The 20,479-nt window shown below is 34.5% G+C and overlaps 1 protein-coding gene across 2 annotated transcripts in view; it reads left to right on the top strand.

Moving 5' to 3' along the window:
• Window positions 1-20,479, top strand: part of LRRIQ1 (leucine rich repeats and IQ motif containing 1) — a 208,903-nt gene that overhangs the window by 136,172 nt on the left and 52,252 nt on the right. The window contains exons 20-23 of one of the 2 annotated variants that reach the window (XM_040234476.1): window positions 260-381; window positions 904-999; window positions 1,263-1,345; window positions 11,439-11,540. In XM_040234476.1, coding sequence (XP_040090410.1) covers window positions 260-381; window positions 904-999; window positions 1,263-1,345; window positions 11,439-11,540 — 403 coding nt within the window. Of the gene's footprint in view, window positions 1-259; window positions 382-903; window positions 1,000-1,262; window positions 1,346-11,438; window positions 11,590-20,479 lie in introns of those variants that run through there. The other variant, XM_040234475.1, reaches the window with a different exon arrangement.

Here is a 20,479-nt window from a genome sequence, read left to right as displayed (position 1 = left end):
TGAAGTTTCTGTTTTCTGAATTTTTTAATGATCTTTTCAATTAATCATTTTGTATATGCAAACTATACAGAAAGCATACCTCTCACCACAGCAAGAAAGGACATTTGTATGTCTAGTCTATAAATTTCATTTTATTACAATTTTTAATTTTTATATAAGTTTTTCTTAAACTACTCAGTATATGCATGTAAAGTAATACAATATAAATGTTAGATTTTTTTCAATTTATTTATATGTATGTACATTTTTTTCTGGAAAGTTCTCTGGAATCTTAAAATATGATGATACTTCACTTAATTTACCAAGTCATCCAGCTCAAGCATGGCTATGTAATGAGAAAGAAAATTTGCTTTCATCAGAACACACACAATTTAATAGCAGGTAAGCTAACTTGCTCTTTTAGAGGATCAAACTTAAATGAATGACAAAATATTATACTCCTTACAAAAATAGGAAGATTATGAAAATATGTATGAATTTGCTTGTTTAGAACATGGTAGAGTATTTGTATTAAACATTTAATGATTTTATGAAGTTTTCAGTGTAAGAAAAATGTGTGACGTACATTCATTAAAGCAAATACAAAGTGTCAGTGAAATAATATTATTAACTGTTGTATACAAATGGACTTTTAAATACTGCTATATAGGTAGAGATAAGAGTTAGAATAAAAATTCCAATGTTGTTTCTTTCGACAATAGGATTGAAATATGCTTCAAGTAATTGAAATGTAAACATTTTAAATTAATGGCTGACTTTTATTACTTTTCAAGATAAAGTTTTTTCTGTAACTTAAATATATTTTATTTCCAAGTGTGAGACAACATAAACAGCTTGTAGTTTTAAAAAGTGCTGATATACTTGTGTTGATTCAGTCAAGTGTGGTTTTTGTCCTATTGCTAGATCAGAAAATAGAACTTTATCCAGACCACCTGAAGCAAAGACCAGCAGAAAGAGTCTGCTAAAGTCTGAAAAAGAAGAAAAAATTTCAGAAGAATGGTATGTAGTTCATTTAACACTAACATATTAAGAAATTTAGATACTTTTAAATAGCCAAAACAGGTATTTTTCAAGATTTCAAGAATATCTCTATTAGTTTTTAAGAAACTATACCTCTGTTAAATTTAGATTCTTAGATTCTTAAATAGGAATTCAAATTTGTTTTGGTATGATATAATTCAGATATGTATGTTTATATGTATATGCATAATATAAATATAGTTTGAGGATTTTTGCCTTTATTAAATTTGATCTTTTAATAGGGGTTTTAAGGATATTTCTACTGCTCAGCAGATGCTGAAGAGAGCACAGAAAATGAAATCAAAGAAATTAAGGAAAAAATTAGGTGGGTAATCAATGCTCAATAACTGTGTATCTGACATTGAAAATATAATCATTTAAACTATTTTTAGCAAATTGTATTTAATAAGCATAGAAATAAAATGCACAGATATGAGACTAAGATAATATTCCATAAAAATAATAAGAAAAATGTAGAGAAATTTATGATATTGCATTTAATGATTTATTATACTCTTAAATGCTATTTTTACTTTCCCCTGTTTCTTATCTGCTTTGCTATTGATTATTCTATCTATTGTGCACTGAGAATTATGCTGTAATTACTTTCTAAGCCGGTTCGTCTCAGCAAATGGTGGTTCTAAAGAGCATCTGCTTCACGTGCTTATTCCTTTGTGTGTTTTTAAATGGCTTGATTATTCTATAAACTATTTCCATACATTTATCAGTTCCATGAATCTCAGCTTTGACACTTTGGGAAAGGAGCACAGTGTATATCTTTTGTGGTTATGCTGAACTCGCAAAATGTTCAAAGGCATCTTTCTTCTGTCCCACTTGCCAGGCTCTTCAAGTCATTTGTCTTTATTTGGACACTTCTAGTTATTTTATTAAAATTACTTAATATGTGGAGTAATTTATAGATATTAGAGAAAGAAATAGGTGGTTAGTGAATTATAGCTATAATTAAGACAATTTAAGTTATTTGTATATTTCATGTAACTTTGTGTTTACTCATGGACTCATAGGCTCAATGTAAGTAACATGACATTCTTTTCTATCTGCTTTCTCTCATTCATCAATTTTCTTTATAAAAATCTTAATGTCAGTGAAATGTTTCCATAAAAGTACCATTACTCCTGAGATAAGCAAGGAGTCTATATTTATCCTATAGTTCTAGCTTATACCAGTATACAAAGAAACACTCAGATTAATTTTTACCTTTATTAATTTTCTATTTATTACTTTGATCAATTCAATTCTAGAATTCTAAGAAATATATGTGTGTGTGTGTGTGTGTGTATATATATATATAATTTTTAGAAACAAAATAACCAAGATACTGTTGGTTTCTGAGGAATAACTGATATTTGTTAACACAGCAGTTACTAGCCATTGATAAATTACTGATGACTCATTTTTATATTCATAAATGTTCAACTTTCCTTTTTTGGCCTTATATAGTGATATCTTAATTTTATCTTTTATCTGTTTAGATAAGTGTGATTTTTTGTGTGTACTCAAAGATTTTTACGTTTAAAGAATTAAAATGTCAAGCCTTTTTAGAGAAAATGTCAATATTTGCTTTGTTGTCAGATTGTTTGGTACATCCTGTACTCTTATGCTGTAAACTCCTACCCAGTCCATCCAGGCTCTGTGACCTGAACACTCTGTGGTGGTTACCCAGGGACATATAACCCCAAACCCTTAAAAATAGTGAGACTCTCCTTCAATTCTAGGGAAGTGGAATTCAGTGCAGTAATTCAGGGTAGTTTGATAATGTTATATTGCTTTGATGGATATTTCTACTCACTTTCAACAGTATCAAAAGCAACATTTAAATAAATGTTTTGAGATTAATAAAAGTTACTGAAATTCCTGGAGCAAGTTCAAATACCAAAAGTAGCTTAAGAACTGATTCAAAAAAAAAAAAAAAAAAGAACTGATTCAGCCAATGTTCAACACATATTTATTAATGTTCAAGATCTAATTTTTAAAATTATTTACAGTATTTGCAATAGTCTGTGATAGTGAAGCTAAGGAAAATTTTGTCTTGTTAGACTCTGTCTCTGAAAATATATAGGTCTTTCTTGCTATTCTAGTAATTGAGTTTTTTTTAGGTTGAGTACATTTTTAATAAATCAACATAGTAGGTAATATTTTTAGAAAAATTTTAATAAGGAATATATGCTAAACAAAAATAAAAATAAAAATCATTGCTTCAGTGGCCAAAAATTAGACATAATATTATGAAGCAAAAGTTAAACTTCTTTTTATCTGTCACAAGGGGGCATGATAGGGTAACAAAAGAAAAAGGATAACCAGATATTCAAGCTAACAGGTATATCTTAAATTTAGCATTTTGCCAGTGGTCATTAAGCATGACCTGTTAGGTAAAGATCCAAAATGGCAATCATATAATTTTTATAGAGATATTTACTCTAGTTACATGATTGTAAGCCAAATCACATTCTTATTACTGTGTGAGGTTTTGCGTCTTTATATTAAGCTTTTGTTTTGTTTCTCAAAATAGTGTTTTATCAAAACACTATCAGATTGGTGAAATGAAACCAACTTTCAGAAATTTGCATTCTGAAGTGTAAAACAAAATGATGACCTTTAAATCTTTCTTACTCTTTTTCTCTACTCCCCCTTCACCACATATACCCAGAATAGATATAGTAAAGGTAAGATTAAAGATGAAAAAGAAAATCACTGGGATCCTGTACAATTATATTTTAATCTTTAGTAGGTAGATGATGTAGCATTTATGTCTTTTTGCATATGTGAGCAAATAATTTAAGACTCTGTAACTCAGTCTTTCTTCTTATAGAATAAAAATTTTTCCAGTGTTAATGCAATCAATTACTATATGCAATTAATTAATGAGTTGTGATATGCTATTAACTAATTTGGGCTTCCCTTATATCAGTTGGTAAACAATCCACCTGCAATGCAAGAGACCCCAGTTCGATTCCTGGGTCAGGAAGATCCACTGGAGAAAGGCTAGGCTACCCACTCCAGTATTCTTGGGCTTCCCCTGTGACTTAGCTGGTAAAGACTCTGCCTGCAATGTAGGAGACCTAGGTTTGATCCCTGGGTTGGGAAGATCCCCTGGAAGAGGGAAAGGCTACCCACCCCAGTTTTCTGGCTTGGAGAACTCCATGGACTCTATAGTAAAGAGTCGGACATGACTGAGCGAATTTCACTTTCTTTGACATTCACTTTCTTTCCCTTTCAATTTGACTCTAAGGGCCATAATTTTAAACTTTTATTACTTAATGCATTTAAATTATATTTTAAACATTTTAATTCTGTTAAATAAATAGCAACCCACTCCAGTGTTCTTTAAAATTTACTAGTAATTTTCAAATATAGTTAAATATGTGTATCTCTTACAGGTCCAACTTTTGAAAATTTCAGGCCACCAGAGGGCAACATTGTTCATAAAACTGCGGGAGACTAACTAGCTCTGTGGGTGTAGTCCTTTCTGACTCCTTGTGATCCCATAGACTGTAACCCGCCAGGCTCCTCCGTCCATGGAATTCTCCAGGCAAGGGGACTGGGGTGGGTTGCCGTTTCCTTCTTCAGGGGATATTCGCAACTCAGGGATTAAACCCAGGTCTCTTGCATTGCAGCAGATTCTTTACTGTTTAAGCCACCAGGGAAGCCCCATTTGTTTGTTTGTTTGTTTGTTTTTTCCAAGTACTTGTTTAGTTTTCATCTGACACTTATTAACATTAATTTATAATCACATCTATTTTTTCCAGCCTCCTCTGTCCATGGAATTCTCCAGGCAGGACTACTAGAGTGGGTGGCCGTTTTCTTCTCCAGGGGATATTCCCAACCCGAGGATTGAACGCTGGTCTCCTGGGTGTAGGGAGAGTGTCATATGGGACAGTCAGAGAAGAGAAAATTAAATGGAATCCCTTCAGTCTAACAAAGCAGTAATCCTCAAGGCGGTAGGGCATAAATATAGAAGTATGGAAGCATTAATCCAAATTTCACACTGTGAAAAACCTTATAGCAAGTTGCTCAGTTGTTGATGATGCCCTTAAAAATATTTCCTGTTTGTATCTTGTAGATATATTTATTTAATCAAGGATTATGTCAATAATATTTGATTAAGGTGAGAGTGAAAATAGGGCAAAAGGTAGGGGGTTAGTTATTTGAAGAAAGTTAGGAGCAAGGCAATGGCAGCCCACTCCAGTATTCTTGCCTGGGAAATCCCATGGATGGAGGAGCCTGGTAGGCTGTAGTCCATGGGGTCGCTAAGAGTCGGACATGACTGAGCGACTTTACTTTCACTTTTCACTTTCATTCATTGGAGAAGGAAATAGCAACCCACTCCAGTGTTCTTGCCTGGAGAATCCCAGGGACGGGGGAGCCTGGTGGGTTGCCCTCTATGGGGTCACAGAGAGTCAGACATGACTGAAGTGACTTAGCAGCAGCAGCAGATAGGAGAGAAATACCACTCAGGTTACTGATTAATGGAGAAACAAGGGGCTAAGAAAGCAAACAGTGCGCAAAGCCTTCGGAGGACTTTTAATATTGGTGACTTCCATTAGGATAAATTAGGTCATCTGCCAGAAGAGAGAGGATGGGTAGAAGAAGGGTGAGGAGGAATTAACTGAAAGCCATAGGACGGAATCTAAAATTGTGAGGAGTTACCATGATTTACTCAGTTTAGCATTGGGTTCTAATCGTTATCTGTAGTAAGTCATTGCTCTTTCCCTCATGATGGACCTAGGTGTGAACCAGTGATGACTGATCTTGTGTTTGTTGGGTTTTTGTTTTTTTGTCTTCTTGTTGTCACGTCATGGACAAAAGTGATTTCAGAATTTGGTGATGTGGGTAGGAATTTAGCAGATAGCCAGCGAAGTTTGGAGGTTAGTACTGCAGTGAAGAACTTCATGTGTGAAGTGAGAGTTGCTGGTTTATTGAAAATCTAAGGGTCAATATCCTAAAAATATCATAATTGGTAGCAAAACTGAGACGAGCCAGATGGAGAAAGAGAGTGATTGGTTTTGATGTGGAGCTTTCTTCAAAGAGGAGAGGTCTGTGTGTAGGGATTTTAGTGGAGAACGAATGGCAAGTTAAAAGTTTAAGGGCTAAGAATGTAAGGATGAAAACATAAGGTGGCTTTCCAATATTTATCATATTTATGCATATCAAATTTCAGAGTTAGAAGAAAGATAAACCAGATGAAGAAAAGAAGGTAATTTCATTATAAAGATAGAACTCCCATTAGGGATATTGGGCTTTCCAGATGGCTCAGTGGTAAAGAATCTGCCTTCAATGCAGATGACCTGGGTTCAATCCTTGAGTCAGGAAGTTCCCCTGGAGATGGCTCCCACTCTAATATTCTTTCCTGGGAAATACTAAGGACAGAGGAGCCTTGTGGGCTACAGTCTATGGGGTGGCAAAGAATCAGACACAACTGGGCACACACACATGTGTACACACACATTACTAGGAATAAGAATCATCTTGCAGCTGTTGATAATGCCTACCACAGTGTCAAGTACATGGAAAGCATTCGATAAATATCTGCTGATCCCATGCGAATGAAGAGAAAAGCTTGAGACTGTGTTGGTACCATTTAGTTATAGCCAAGAATTAAGCCATATAGAAAATAATAAAAGGTAAGTTTTTAGTATGAATTAAGCCATTCATGAGCTATAGCAAAGAGATCAGGTTGCAAAATGATGAGACAAGACATGTTAAGGAGGAAGGATCAAAAGGAAACAGCTTAGACCAAACTGACAAAGTGAAGTTTATTGCTGATTTATTTTGTTCACCTCAGTGATTCCCAAAAGGAACTTAAAAGAATTTTGATTAAATGTTACTTCTTTGTGCTCTAAATAAAACAATAATAAAACTTATTTGAACACTAAAACCATAGAGGACTCAGTCTCCACTTATTCCCCACCAAATTCCCTGAACCTAATACTGTAGTGGCGGTTTAGTTGCTAAGTCGTGTCTGACTATTGCGACCCCAGACTGTAGCCTGCAGGCTCCTCTGCGCATAGGATTCTCCAGGTAAGAATACTGGAGTGGGTTGCCGTTTCCTTCTCCAGAGGATCTTCCCAACCCAGGAATTGAGTCCAGGTCTCCAGTATTGCAGGTAGATTCTTTACCAACTGAGCTACGAGGGAAGCCCTATATTTTAGTCATTTAGTGTATTTTATAGTCATTGAAATACTATAGTAGATGTTCAATAAATAGCTGTTAAGCAGATCAGGAGTAAATTAGATAAACATCACTAAAGGCATATAACTCTGTGTATGTGTATGACTGTGTGTGTAGTTTATAGTTATTTAAAATATATGTTTATGTTTGAGAAAAAGTGAAAGTCTTAGTCTATCAGTTGTGTCCAACTCTGCAAACCCATAGACTAGCCTGCTAGGCTCCTGTCCATGGACTTCTCCAGGCAAGAATACTAGAGTGAGTAGCCATTCCCTTCTCCAGGGGATATTCCTGACCCACAGGTTGAACCCAGGTCTCCTGCATTGCATGCAGATTCTTTACCATCTGAACCACCAGGGAAGCCTATATTTGAGAAAGAAAGAAAAGAAAGTGAAGTCGCTCAGTCGTGTCCAACTCTTTGCGACCCCATTGACTGTAGCCTGCCAGGCTCCTTTGTCTATGGAATTTTCCAGGCAAGGATACTGGAGTGAGTTGCCATTTCCTTCTCCAGGGGATCTTCCCAACCCAGGGATCGAACCCGGGTCTCCTGCACTGCAAGCAGACTCTTTTCCACGAGAAAGCAAATTTAAATTAGTAAATAATACTCGCTATTAAATAATGAACTATAGTCATTCAACCTTAACATAAAACTTATTTTATACTATTGCTCTGAAAGGCACATACAGAAAATGGATGATAACCAGATTTTCAGATTTTCATGCATGTCATTAATAAGATAAACCAGTGAGCTAAGTTTAGGATTAAAGAAACTGTAAAGAGATTGCTTGGGATCTTTACAGATTGAAATAAGATTATTTTATTTCATAAAATCTGTCAAGAGATTGAAATAATTTTAAGGCTATTGTAATGCCTAAAGAAAATTGTTACTTAAATGGAGTAATGGATATAAAGTGTCAAGCACAGAACCACATACATAATAGAAATTCAGATTACTTGTTTTTGTTCAATTGCTAAGTCGTATCTGACTCTTTATGATCCTATGAACTGCAGTTTACTTATGGGTTTCTCTAAATAAATGACAAAGATGTATTTAAAACCTATTTCTCAAATACTGGGCAAGTCATACTTGGAGATACAAAAATTTAAAAAACAGCAACATAGACCTGCCATTGATGATTGCTGAAGAGTAGATTTAAATGACTTTGGAATGGTCTTTACAATATCCTTATATACTGGCTTTCTTACTCACTTGTGTATTTTTTGAAGGTAGCAATGGTATAATTCATGGTGGTTTCTCCAGGGACCATTAGAATCAGGTGATTTTTTTTCCCATCTAGAATTACTATATTTTTGGTTTCTTATCATTATTCCTTATTATTATTCCCTTTGCGACTTGAATTATTTTAAACCCATTTAAGGTGATGTAATCAGAATGCTTTGAAATAAAAATATTAAAAATGTAGTATTATCTGTGTGCTCTTGATGAATAAAATGATCTTATTAAGTAAATTAGGGCTTCCCTGGTGGCTCAGACAGTAAAGAATCTGCCTGCAGTGCAGAAGACCCAAGTTTGATCCCTGGGTTGGGAAGATCCTCTGAAGAAGGGAATGGCTACTCACTCCATTATTCTTACCTGGAGAATATAGAACTAGACAACTCTTCTAAATATTTTATGTGTTGAATTATTTAATCATGATAGTAGTGTGAAGAAAGTACTGTCAATATCCATGGTTTACATATTAAGAAATAAAGTCATGGAGAGCTTATTATTTGCCCAAAGGAGTACAGAAGAACTTAGAGAAGATCCATTGCTTTGATTTCATGTGCTATATTGAATTAAATGAAGTCAATTATGGATCAAATAGTCTGTTCCTTTATATCCTACCTTATTCCAGTAATGATTTAAGATCTTTTCCAGGAAATGTTATTGTTTTTTATGTTGTAAGTATCTGTTTAGCAGCTGCCCTTTATTGATCACCTACCTACACTTATGTCTTGATGCTTTGCCCACAGTTAATTTGCACAGTAATATTTCAAAGTTAATATTATTGGACAAAAAGGAAGCAGAGGGTGGGACCAATTTGTCCAGAATCATACAACTAGTAAAAATTGGAGCTTGGATCTGACCTAGTTTTGTACAATTATAATATTTCTTGTCAGGAAATACAAACAGATCAAATGAAAAGGCCAGAAAGGAGAATGTGTAGAAAAATTAAAGGTTATAATAATGTATCATAGAATAAAGTGAAAGTGAAGTCGCTCAGTCGTAAACCCATAGTAATCTACCTTCCCTGACTGACTAATGCTCTTTTATTAAAACACGCATTTGTTTTTGGCTGTGTGGCTCTTCTAGTTGCGGCGAGGGGCTGCTCCTTTGTTGCGGCGCCCAGCCTTCTCACTGCAGGGGTCTGTCTTGTTGGGAGCAGAAGCTCTAAGTGCACAGGCTTCCGTGGGTGTAGCTCGGTGGCTCCAGAGCACAGGCTCAGTAGTTGTGGCACATGGACTTAGTTGCTCTGTGGCATGCGGGATCTTCCCGGATTAGGGATTGGACCCATGTCTCCTGCATCGCTAGGTGGATTCTTTACCACTGAGCCACCAGGGACGTCCGCTACTGCTCTTTTTAACATACCAGTATTTGTTTACTGATTTAAGTGATATATAATACTTGTTCAATTGAATATATAGTTGTTATTATTATTATTGATAATTCATATTGAATTCATTTAGAAGCACCCAACTCTTACAATACCTTGGTCGCTTACAATGATGCTGCTGCTGCTGCTGCTGCTAAGTCGCTTCAGTCGTGTCCGACTCTGTGCGACCCCACAGACGGCAGCCCACCAGGCTCTCCCGTCCCTGGGATTCTCCAGGCAAGAACATTGGAGTGGGTTGCCATTTCCTTCTCCAATGCATGAAAGTGAAAAGTGAAAGTGAAAGTGAAGTTGTGTCCGACTCTTAGCGACCTCATGGACTGCAGCCTACCAGGCTCCTCCGTCCATGAGATTTTCCAGGCAAGAGTACTGGGGTTACAGTGATGAGATGTTTCCAAATATTGACTGATATTTTCCCTAATCTGAAAAACAAAATCTCTCTGAAACGTGTGAATCATGCTTAGTAAGGGTAAATTATAACTGGAAGACTAATGGAAATCTTCAGCATACTCATACTTGAGAATAACTGCAAATATTCTGCTTTTCTAATTCACATTTGAAAAAAACATGCTATCTTAACATTTAATTAAAATAAGTAATTTGGGTTTTTTTATATTTTAAATCTCATTTTTCATTTAACATTCACTTCTATTATACTAGATATTAATAGAAAATTCTTAAATTCTCTTTTTGCAAGATGATATAAAGCTATCAATAAAATGTAGACTGTGCTGAATTGTGGTTTTACATTAGCCTACTTCATTTATTTTTTTATTGAGGTATAACTGACATACAACATTATATCAGTCAGATACAACCTATCTTTTTTAAAGTATATTAACCTACTTTAAATGTACAACTTTCTACTCTTTATTACAGTTCTTCAACAAACACAAACCTTTTGTCTTAATTAAACCACACTAAATCTCCATTTCACATTCCTTAGAACCATTTATTATCAATAAAAAGCTATAGGACCCTACTTTTACAATTATTTATTTTGTAAAATTAATAGATTCAGCATTCTCTTGGCTATAAAAATTACTTAGAATTTATACATCTTCATTATGTAAAATACCATAGATCAACGCAAACCAGAAATCATTCATTTATCTGTAAAACCAATGAAAATTATATTTTATGTTTCTTATCTCATTTGCCTTGCTTCCATCTCCTATATCTTACCTTCTTGTAGTTCAGAGGAGAAAAGTAGGGTATATGGTTTTTCATATGACAATAGCTTTTATCTATTTATATTCATGAAAAAATGTATTCAAATGAAAATATCAGGAATTTAACAAAGGGGTTAAAAAAATAAACAGTAAAACAACTCCATAAATAAAAAGTTGTTGGCATAACTGGAAAATTTAAATGCAATTTTTTCTCATTATTAGTGTTTCTTCCCTGTGTAGTAAGTATTGGCTAGTTCTTAATCTGATAACCAAGAGTATATAGATGTTGGGTACTTTATTATATTATAAAGATATTTTTTAAAAATCATAATTTCACAGAGTTTTATAGAATGGCTATTATTTTTAATATTAATATAGAAAATGCTTAGCAATTTGAGAGAAGGAAAGAACCAGAGCTGAACTTTTGTCTTCCTCTCTTTTTGTCTAGATCCCACTGTGCGCCTAGCATTATTCAAAAACAATGAAAATAAAGTTTCTGTTACAAAACCACTAGAGAAAGCACAGCCCCAAAGAGACGGTTTCTTTGAAGGTATGATTTAATGACAGACATATAGAAAAATTAAAAAGATGGAAAATTGTCTTTATTTTTTTTTTTTTGCACTCCATGTTAATCAGTTTATTTCTGAGGGATCCATTGACATCCTTCAGCAAGAAAAATTTTAAACATCTTCATTAGTCCTAAAGTACATATATAAAAATTTATGTATAAAACATAACTAAGTAAAAGTCAAAATATGGTTCTTGGAGCTAAAATACTAACTTGGTATCTTGATTCATTAGCATGGTCATTTAGTATTTGTATTGTGGCATATATAAATTTAAATTCTTTGTATTTATGTGTGAAAATTATAATGCTATATCATCAGTGTTACTAACTTTATTTAAATTTTACACTGACAGACTATGTTACTTTGTATCAATTGAAGTGAATACATGTTGAAATTATATTCTAATATACTTACTGCCAATATATGTAAATTGCATTTAAACGTTATGAATTAAACTCTGGAATTTCAAATATTTTACTATATTTGTTGCTTGTCCAACTCACTTCTAGGATAAAAACTCTGCATACATAAGTGCAGTGGCAGATTGTATTCCCTGTTTCTACATTCAGAACAATTATGGACTTAATTATTAAGCAGGAATATTTAAATGTAATAGAACAGCAAATATGACTTAAAACAAGTTTTCTGTTGCTTTTTCTTTAATATTAAAATGGTAATAATTTTCACCTATAGTTTTGGATTGTAATTTCTAATAGGAAAAAATAGAGTCAAAATATTTTGCTTGGAAGTGAAACACTCAAAAATCTTAATACTTTGTCTTCTGAATGTTTTACCACTGGCACTACCTGGGAAGCCCTGTCTTCTGTATGTTTTAAATAAATCCTAAAAATTATGCATCATCATGGCGTGATTGAAAATAGATACACTTTAATTTATGTTTCTATTCTGTAATGTCTCAACTAACGAAAAATGTGATAGCTACTAATTTTATATTTATTCAGAGATACCTTGCTAAGTCGAGGTAGAAGGCATAGGGTCTAGAATTTCCTTTAAGCATATAGTAATAAAAATATACCTAGAAAGATAGATAAAGCAAATATAGCAAATCATGGAAATTGTTAGATCAGTAGATGATGGTATAAGGAAATTTGTTTTAACGTCCAATTTTTTTAATAATTGAAATTCCTATAGCAAAACATTTAAAAAGGGATAATCATTGAATGTTTAAAAATCAATATTATTTCAAAAATGTTTATGGATTAGTGTTTTAATAGAACTAAAATATACTTTGAATATAAAACAAGACCAGTTTTAATCGGGTTCATTTCTTTGTAACAGTCTCAGCTTCACTGTTTTTGAAAGGAAGAATAGAAATTCTGCTAAAATAAATAACAACTCCATAGATCTTACCTGTTAAGTAGTAGCATCATTACTTTAGGAAGGATATGCCTAGGAAGAAAGATAGTTAGGGTATTTTTGCCCTTTAAATTAACATGTACTTCAGAATCAGAAAGAAGGAATCTATCTCAACCTGCTCTGTGACATATGAAAGGTGAATGTTACTATCAAGAATGGCATATAAGTATGCACTGTATTTATTGACTTTTGTACTATAGTAGTGATAGAAATAAAATGGAACATTGCCAAATATGCTTTCTGATATGACATGCATTTTTGTTTTCTTTTCTCAGTATGAAATGTGTTTAGTTTACTTGCTTCTTTTTAAACCTCAAATGCATTTGGAAGCATGTCATTAATTTCACTGAATGGTCTTTATATGTGCGGATTATATTCTAGTGACTAGTAGTTACTTTAAGGCATTTCTCTTTTTTTTTTTTTAAGAATGGGCTTGGCAAAAATGTAAGTAGCAGAAAATTATTTTCCCTAATGTTTATTTCTGCCTGTTTTTTTAATGGGAAAAGAGTGAGGCAAAGATGATTTAATCATTTCCGGCCAGATTGAACACCATGTTATCTTTAACTGCTGCTCTGGCCTCACCCACCTCCTAGTCTCACATTCTGTATTTTCTGGCTGGTTAGAAGCCAGGCAGCTTCCAAGTTAGCTACCTGACTAACCACCGCTTCCCACTGGAGGGCGCGTTTTTAACTAGGTGTTCCTAGATACAATTCACAGAGTGTAAGATGCACCCTTTCTGAATATAATTTGATAAATGTCAATATATTTACAGTTACCCAACAGAAATATAATTTTAATCTAATAAGTATCACCACAATCTAATTTTAAAACATGAGAAAAACTGTTTTCCCTTAAAAATTTCAAATAAAATTAATTGAATATCTTACCCCCCCAAAGTGAGGGAGATCAGAATTAAATTTTACTGTAGATTTAGATTGAATGATTCTATGTGGAACACTTTCTCAGTAGTGGAATAGTTGCATGCTGGCACTGTAATAATTTCATCGGCTTTGTTGGAATTAGATGATAGTATTATTTGAATTTTTTCTATAATATAAAATATTTTATAAAACATCTGATTTTGTAAAAAAGAAAAATGTAAAAATACATATCTACTTTTCAATATTGCCTATGTGGGGTTTTCATGATTCATCCTATAAATTTTACTAAAATGCTTTGATTATTTTTGTTGCCTTTATCTGGAGGTCACTAGCAAGACAGACTGGATGGTAGTTATATCCTATTGGTCTGGAATTTAAAATATGCTTAAATTTAGGGAATATTTAACATGAAATGTCATTATATTAAATGACATAAGGTAAATAATTATACCCTATTAACAGACCATGTTTTATGAAATGTCCTTATATTTTGCTTTGTCATGAGTCGTTGGCAATTTTTGTCCAGCTGCCAGATTTAGACCCTTGACTCAGATCTAAAGGTTGAAGAATTTTTAACCACATCTGTTCTGAAAATAACTATGTGTCAGATACTAGTTAGTTTTTCCTATGATATGAAACTAAGAGCCTGAGCATTTTATAGATTCAACAATTGATTTGTTTGATTTATTTGCTTATTTTTATTTATATTAATATTATGTCCGGTACCTCTCTTGGTTTATTCTATATCACCTATGATTTCTACTTAGGTTTCAATATCTAATCTTGCCTTAAAATTTGAAAAACTTTCTTAATTATTGCCTTAAATATTTCCCACCATGTTTCCTTTTTTGTTTGTTTCAAATGTTCAATTTGGAGCCTGATAACACTCTAATGTAAAAAGAGGCATAGCTTGATAGTGGCTCCGATGGTAAACAACCCACCTGCCAATGCAGAAATACAGGAGACGCAGGTTCGATCCCTCGACTGGAAAGCTCCCCTGGAGGAGGGCATGACAACCCACTCCAGTATGCTTGCCTCGAGAATCCCGTAGACAGAGAAGCCTGGTGGGCCACAGTCCATGGGGTCACAAAGTGTGGAACATTAATGAACGGTTAACACTTTCACCCTTTCACTTTCACAGGTGTAGATTCTATGGTCAAACACAGTTTGAATCATGATTACTCCTTTTATTGACTGTGTGCCTGGGGACATTATTTAACTTCCCTGTGTAGCATTATTTTTCATTTGTAAAATTAAATACTAACAGTTTCTAGTTGTTGAGGATTACATGAGGTTCAACTTGGGAAATGCTTGAAGTACACATTATAGATACATAGTGGGTGCTCAAAACTTGTAATCTTTGGCACCAGTTACTTTTAAAGGATAAGTGTGGGGCTTCTTTTGTTTTGTTTTATTTGCAATTAGTAATATTCATGGCATTTCTTACTAGGTACTGTGCTATGAGTTCTACTTAAATTCTCTGATTCAGTCTTCCCAGAAGCTCTTATATATTATGACTATCAATATTTTAGAGAGGAAACTGGTTTTGAGAGTTTGATAAGTAACTTGCCCAAGATCACACAAAGAGTATATGCCTAAAGGGAATTGGACATAATTTCTTTATCAAAACAAAGCTAGCAAAAATCAAACAAAATGAAAACATTAAGGAACATAGGTTCTTGGGTTATCCTGTAATGTATACAAGTTTAGAATCAAAATATTTAAGAAAAAATTTAAAAACTGACCAAAACTCTGGGAAAAAATAATTTTTTTTATTCCTCTCTAAGGGAATGGCTACCCACTCCAGTATTCTGGCCTGGAGAATTCCATGGACTGTATAGTCCATGAGGTTGCAAATAGCTGGACACGATGACATAACTTTCACTTTCACTATAGCTTGCATTAATATAAATTAAGAAACAATTTCGTGTCCAAATGGTGATAAATATGTTTTTTGACCTGTAATTAGCTGCTATCCCACCTAGTTTCATTATGATTACCTAACATTATTAAGTACCAAATCTTTTAGATTCTAGGAGTATTTTCAAGCACCTATTCTAATTTTCATATAGATGAGAACTTCTCCATACAGACCAAAAGTAAACACTATATTTTTGTTTTATTTATTCCTCTTTTTCCAGTCATAACTGACATTTTAATTTTATTTTAATCATATTGAATACATTAAATTACTGCTCTAATCTGCTAAAACTTAAATTTGCTGCTCCTGAAGCCAATGCCAAATTTGGACTTCTGGTTTTGGCCAAGAAAGGAAGCTAGTCAAGCTAGGGAGGAAAAAAAAAAAATTGGATCTGGCCCAACAGCCTTCAAAAAGAGGCAGGTTCAGTCTTAGTTCCTCCAATCCCTAGAACAATTTCACTTCACTTTAAAGTCAGACTTTCATAATTCCCAGTTTGATGCTGTCATCACTAACATACTTTCTATTTTTCTTTAAAACTGAAGATTCACACATACCATATGTCTTTATATATCATAGAAGTTCAAATATTTTTATATTAAATTTTTGAGTACTGAAGTCATTAAAAGACTTTAATGTCTATAATTTTTACTCCAGAGCATTTCTAATCAAACCATGTTCTCTTACAGTATTTTTACTGCATGATTACAAGCATTTTCTTCTCAAGCTTTCCTCCTTTTAATACCAGTTTAGAGCACAGAGGCACATTATGTATATTGTTTATTTGTTGGTCTTGTGTTACCATTAGCTGTATAGAGTACTTGCTAATAGTGCCAGCACAATTAGGTATTAAGAGCTGGTAAATTAATGCCAGTAACCAAAGACTACCTGGAAGGTATGCTCCTAAGAAGAGACTTGCTTATAATTAAAACTGCCTAAATATATTTTAGGCACTATCGTACAATTTTGTAGTATGAGGTTTGGAATCACTTCAACTTTCTACAGGAAAAAAAATGTGATTAGAGATTTCAGTCTAGTGAAGCATAAAACAAGCTGCAGTTTTAAAAAATATTTGTAGATAAGTGGGATTTGGGGGAATGGCAATCCATGACCAGAGAGAAGCTGATTAAACTTCCTAGGCTTTCCTGGTGGCTCAGACAGTAAAGAACCTGCCTACAATGCAGAAGACTCAGGTTTAATCTCTGGGTTGAGATCTCCTGGAGAAGGGAATGGCTGCCCACTCCAGTAATCTGGCCTAGAGAATTCCATGGACAGGGGAGCCTGGTAACCTATAATCCATGGGGTTGCAAACAGCTGGACATGACTGAGGGACTAACACTTTTCTTCACTATCACTAGTATACCTAAGTAATTCATTTATTACTTACATATATCATATATAAGTGTATAATATATATATAATTGACATATAGGCTGTATATATATTTCACATATATGATGTGTATATGGATAAAAATGGAAAGGGATTTCAGAATTTTCAGAGTTCTTTGAAAGGAACCCTGATATTTAGGCTGTTGGATATTATTAGTTTATTTTTTATTTAAAAATACAAGAGGGTTTCCACTTCTGGTAATGGAGGACTATTTAATTCAAACCACCTCTCCTTCTGAGAACAGCTTTAAAAGCTGGAAAATGTAGTTCAAAAAAAAAAACTAGTTGAAGTCATTCAAGAACTAACAAGTAAGTTAAGACTTGTAAGTCAGGAAGGACATCTCAAGAACTGAGAAACTGAGCAAAACTTTCGATAATGTCACTACTCTTGGTGAACTGGGACTTTTCTGCTAACCTGTTGCCAGAAACAAATATAAACCGTGTCCCAAAACAGATAACATCATCTCAAGCTTCGAATTATCTCTACATTTTTTTTCCTGTATAATTTTTGGCACACACTAAAGGAAAAAAAAAAAGGCATAGAAGGAGAATAAAACATCACTGAACACCATGAGAAACAATAAACAACAGAAATTGAGCTAAGAAGATTTCAGATAATGAAGGCTTTAAAATGAAGACACATAATAATTTTAGGGGTATAGAATAAAAAATTTAGAATTTCAGTGTACATATTAAAGCTGTAAAAATATCTGAATGGCAAGTCGATAACTTAAAAGTAGCATAACTGAAATAAAGAACTCAGTGTATGGGTTTAGCCACAGATTAATAAAAACTAAAGAGAGAATGACTGGAATGACAATAGCTATGAAAAAAATATTAAAGTTGAAGCACAAAATAAAAAAGAATGGAAAATACAGAAAAAAAGAGATGTGACATGCAGCAAAAATATCTAACACACATGTAATTACAGTTCAAGAAAAAGGTGAGAGAGAATGAAATAGAAATAATATCTGAAGAGTTAGTATTTGAGGATTTACTAAGGTGAGGTAAAACCTCAATTTATGGATTCAAAAAATTCCATAAACTACAAAGAAAACATATGCAAGGAAAACCACACTGTAGCACACTACAGTAAAAGCACTAAAAAGCCAAAGATAAAGAGAAAAAAAAACTTCAGATCCATTAAAAAAAGTTTATTACACATGAAAAGATGCTCAACATCACTCATTATCAGACAAATGCAAATCAAAACCGCAATGAGGTACCATCTCACGCTGGTCAGAATGGCTGCAATCCAACAATCTACAAGCAATAAATGCTGGAGAGGGTGTGGAGAAAAGGGAACCCTCCTGCACTGTTGGTGGGAATGCAAACTAGTACAGCCACTATGAAGAACAGTGTGGAGATTCCTTAAAAAACTGGAAATAGAACTGCCATACGACCCAGCAATCCCACTGCTCGGCATACACACCAAGGAAACCAGAACTGAAAGATGTGTGTACCTCAATGTTCCCCACTCTTTATAATAGCCAGGACATGGAAGCAACCTAGATGTCCATCAGCAGACGGATGGATAAGAAAGCTGTGGTACATATACACAGTGGAATATTACTCAGCTATTAAAAAGAAATTTGAATCAGTTCTAATGAGGTGGATGAAACTGGAGCCTATTATACAGAGTGAAGTAAGTCAGAAAAAAAAAACCACCCATACAGTATATTAACGCATATATATGGACTTTAGAAAGATAGTAACGATGACCTTATATGAGAGACAGCAAAAGAGACACAGATGTAAAGAACAGACTTTTGGACTCTGTGGGAGAAGGCAAGGGTGGGATGATTTGAGAGAATAGCATTCAAACGTGTATTATACCATATGTGAAATAGATTGCCAGTCCAGGTTTGATGAATGAGACAGGGTGCTCAGGGCTGGTGCGCTGGGATGACCCAGAGGGATGGGATGGGGAAGGTGGTGGGAGGGGGGTTCAGGATGGGGAACACATGTACACCCATGGCTGATTCATATCAATGTATGGCAAAAACCACTACAATATTGTAAACTAATTAGCCTCCAACTAAAATAAATAAATTGTTTTCTTTTAAAAAAGGAAAAAAAAGTGTATTTTCTTCCAAGTAGCAATAATAATGAAGCTGGTTTATTAATAGAAGTTAGGAAAGTCAGAAGACAATTATTAAATATCATATGCTCCCAAAAGTCATGGGTAGAAGCTCTAAATCTCAATCTGACTTTGGAGAAAAGGCCTTTTAAGGAGTTAATTAAGATTTAATGAGGTCAGATGAGTGGGGCCTCAATCCAATAGAACTGATAATTTTATTAGAAGAGGAAAACACACAAGGAGTGTATACATACTGACAGGGGAAAGGTCATGTGTGGACACAGCAAGAAGGTGGCCGTCTGCAAGCCAAGGAGAGAGGCCTCTGGAAGACTCAGGTTGCCAACAACCTTGATCTGGGACTTCTAGGCTCCAAAACTGCTGCTGCTGCTGCTGCTGCTGCTGCTGCTGCTAAGTCGCTTCAGTTGTGTCCGACTCTGTGTGACCCCATAGACGGCAGCCCACCAGGCTCCCCCGTCCCTGGGATTCTCCAGGCAAGAACACTGGAGTGGTCACCATTCCCTTCTCCAATGCATGAAAGTGAAAAGTGAAAGTGAAGTCGCTCAGTTGTGTCTGACTCTGTGCAACCCCATGGACTGCAGCCTACCAGGCTCCTCCATCCATGGGATTTTCCAGGCAAGAGTACTGGAGTGGGTTGCCATTGTCTTCTCCAGGCTCAAAAACTGTGAGAACATATATCTCTGTTTAAGTACTCAGACTGAGGTATCTTATTATGGCAGCCCAGCTGACTAATACACAATGTAATGACATCTTCAAAGTGCTAAAAGAAAGTAAGCTTCACCATGAAAGTCTATACCCAAAAAAACTTAAAGCAGAAGCAAGAGACATAGTTATAGAGAACAAGTATATGGATAGCAAGGGTGAAAGAAGGCAGGTGGTAGGATTTGGGAGATTGGGATTGACACTTATGTACTATGTATAAAATAAGTAACTAATGCTTTCCAACCATGGAGAAGACTCTTGAGAGTCCTTTGGACAGCAAGGAGATCAAACAAGTCACTCCTAAAGGAAATCAACCCTGAATATTCCTCAGAAGGACTTATGCTGAAGCTGAGGCTCCAATACTTTGTCCACATGATGTGAGGAGCTAACTCACTGGAAAAGACCCTGATGCTGGAAAAGACTGAAGGCAGGAGAAGGGCGCTACAGAAGATGAGATGGTTGGATGGCATCACCAACTCGTTGGACATGAGTTTGAACAAGCTCTGAAAGTTGGTGATGGACAGGGAAGCCTGGCATGCTGCAGTCCATGGGG

Source organism: Oryx dammah, unplaced genomic scaffold, assembly GCF_014754425.2.
Source record: "Oryx dammah isolate SB20612 unplaced genomic scaffold, SCBI_Odam_1.1 HiC_scaffold_29, whole genome shotgun sequence".
NCBI lineage: Eukaryota > Metazoa > Chordata > Mammalia > Artiodactyla > Bovidae > Oryx > Oryx dammah.
The sequence above is the reverse complement of the archived record's forward strand: the minus strand, read 5'-3'. Positions and strand labels throughout refer to the sequence as shown.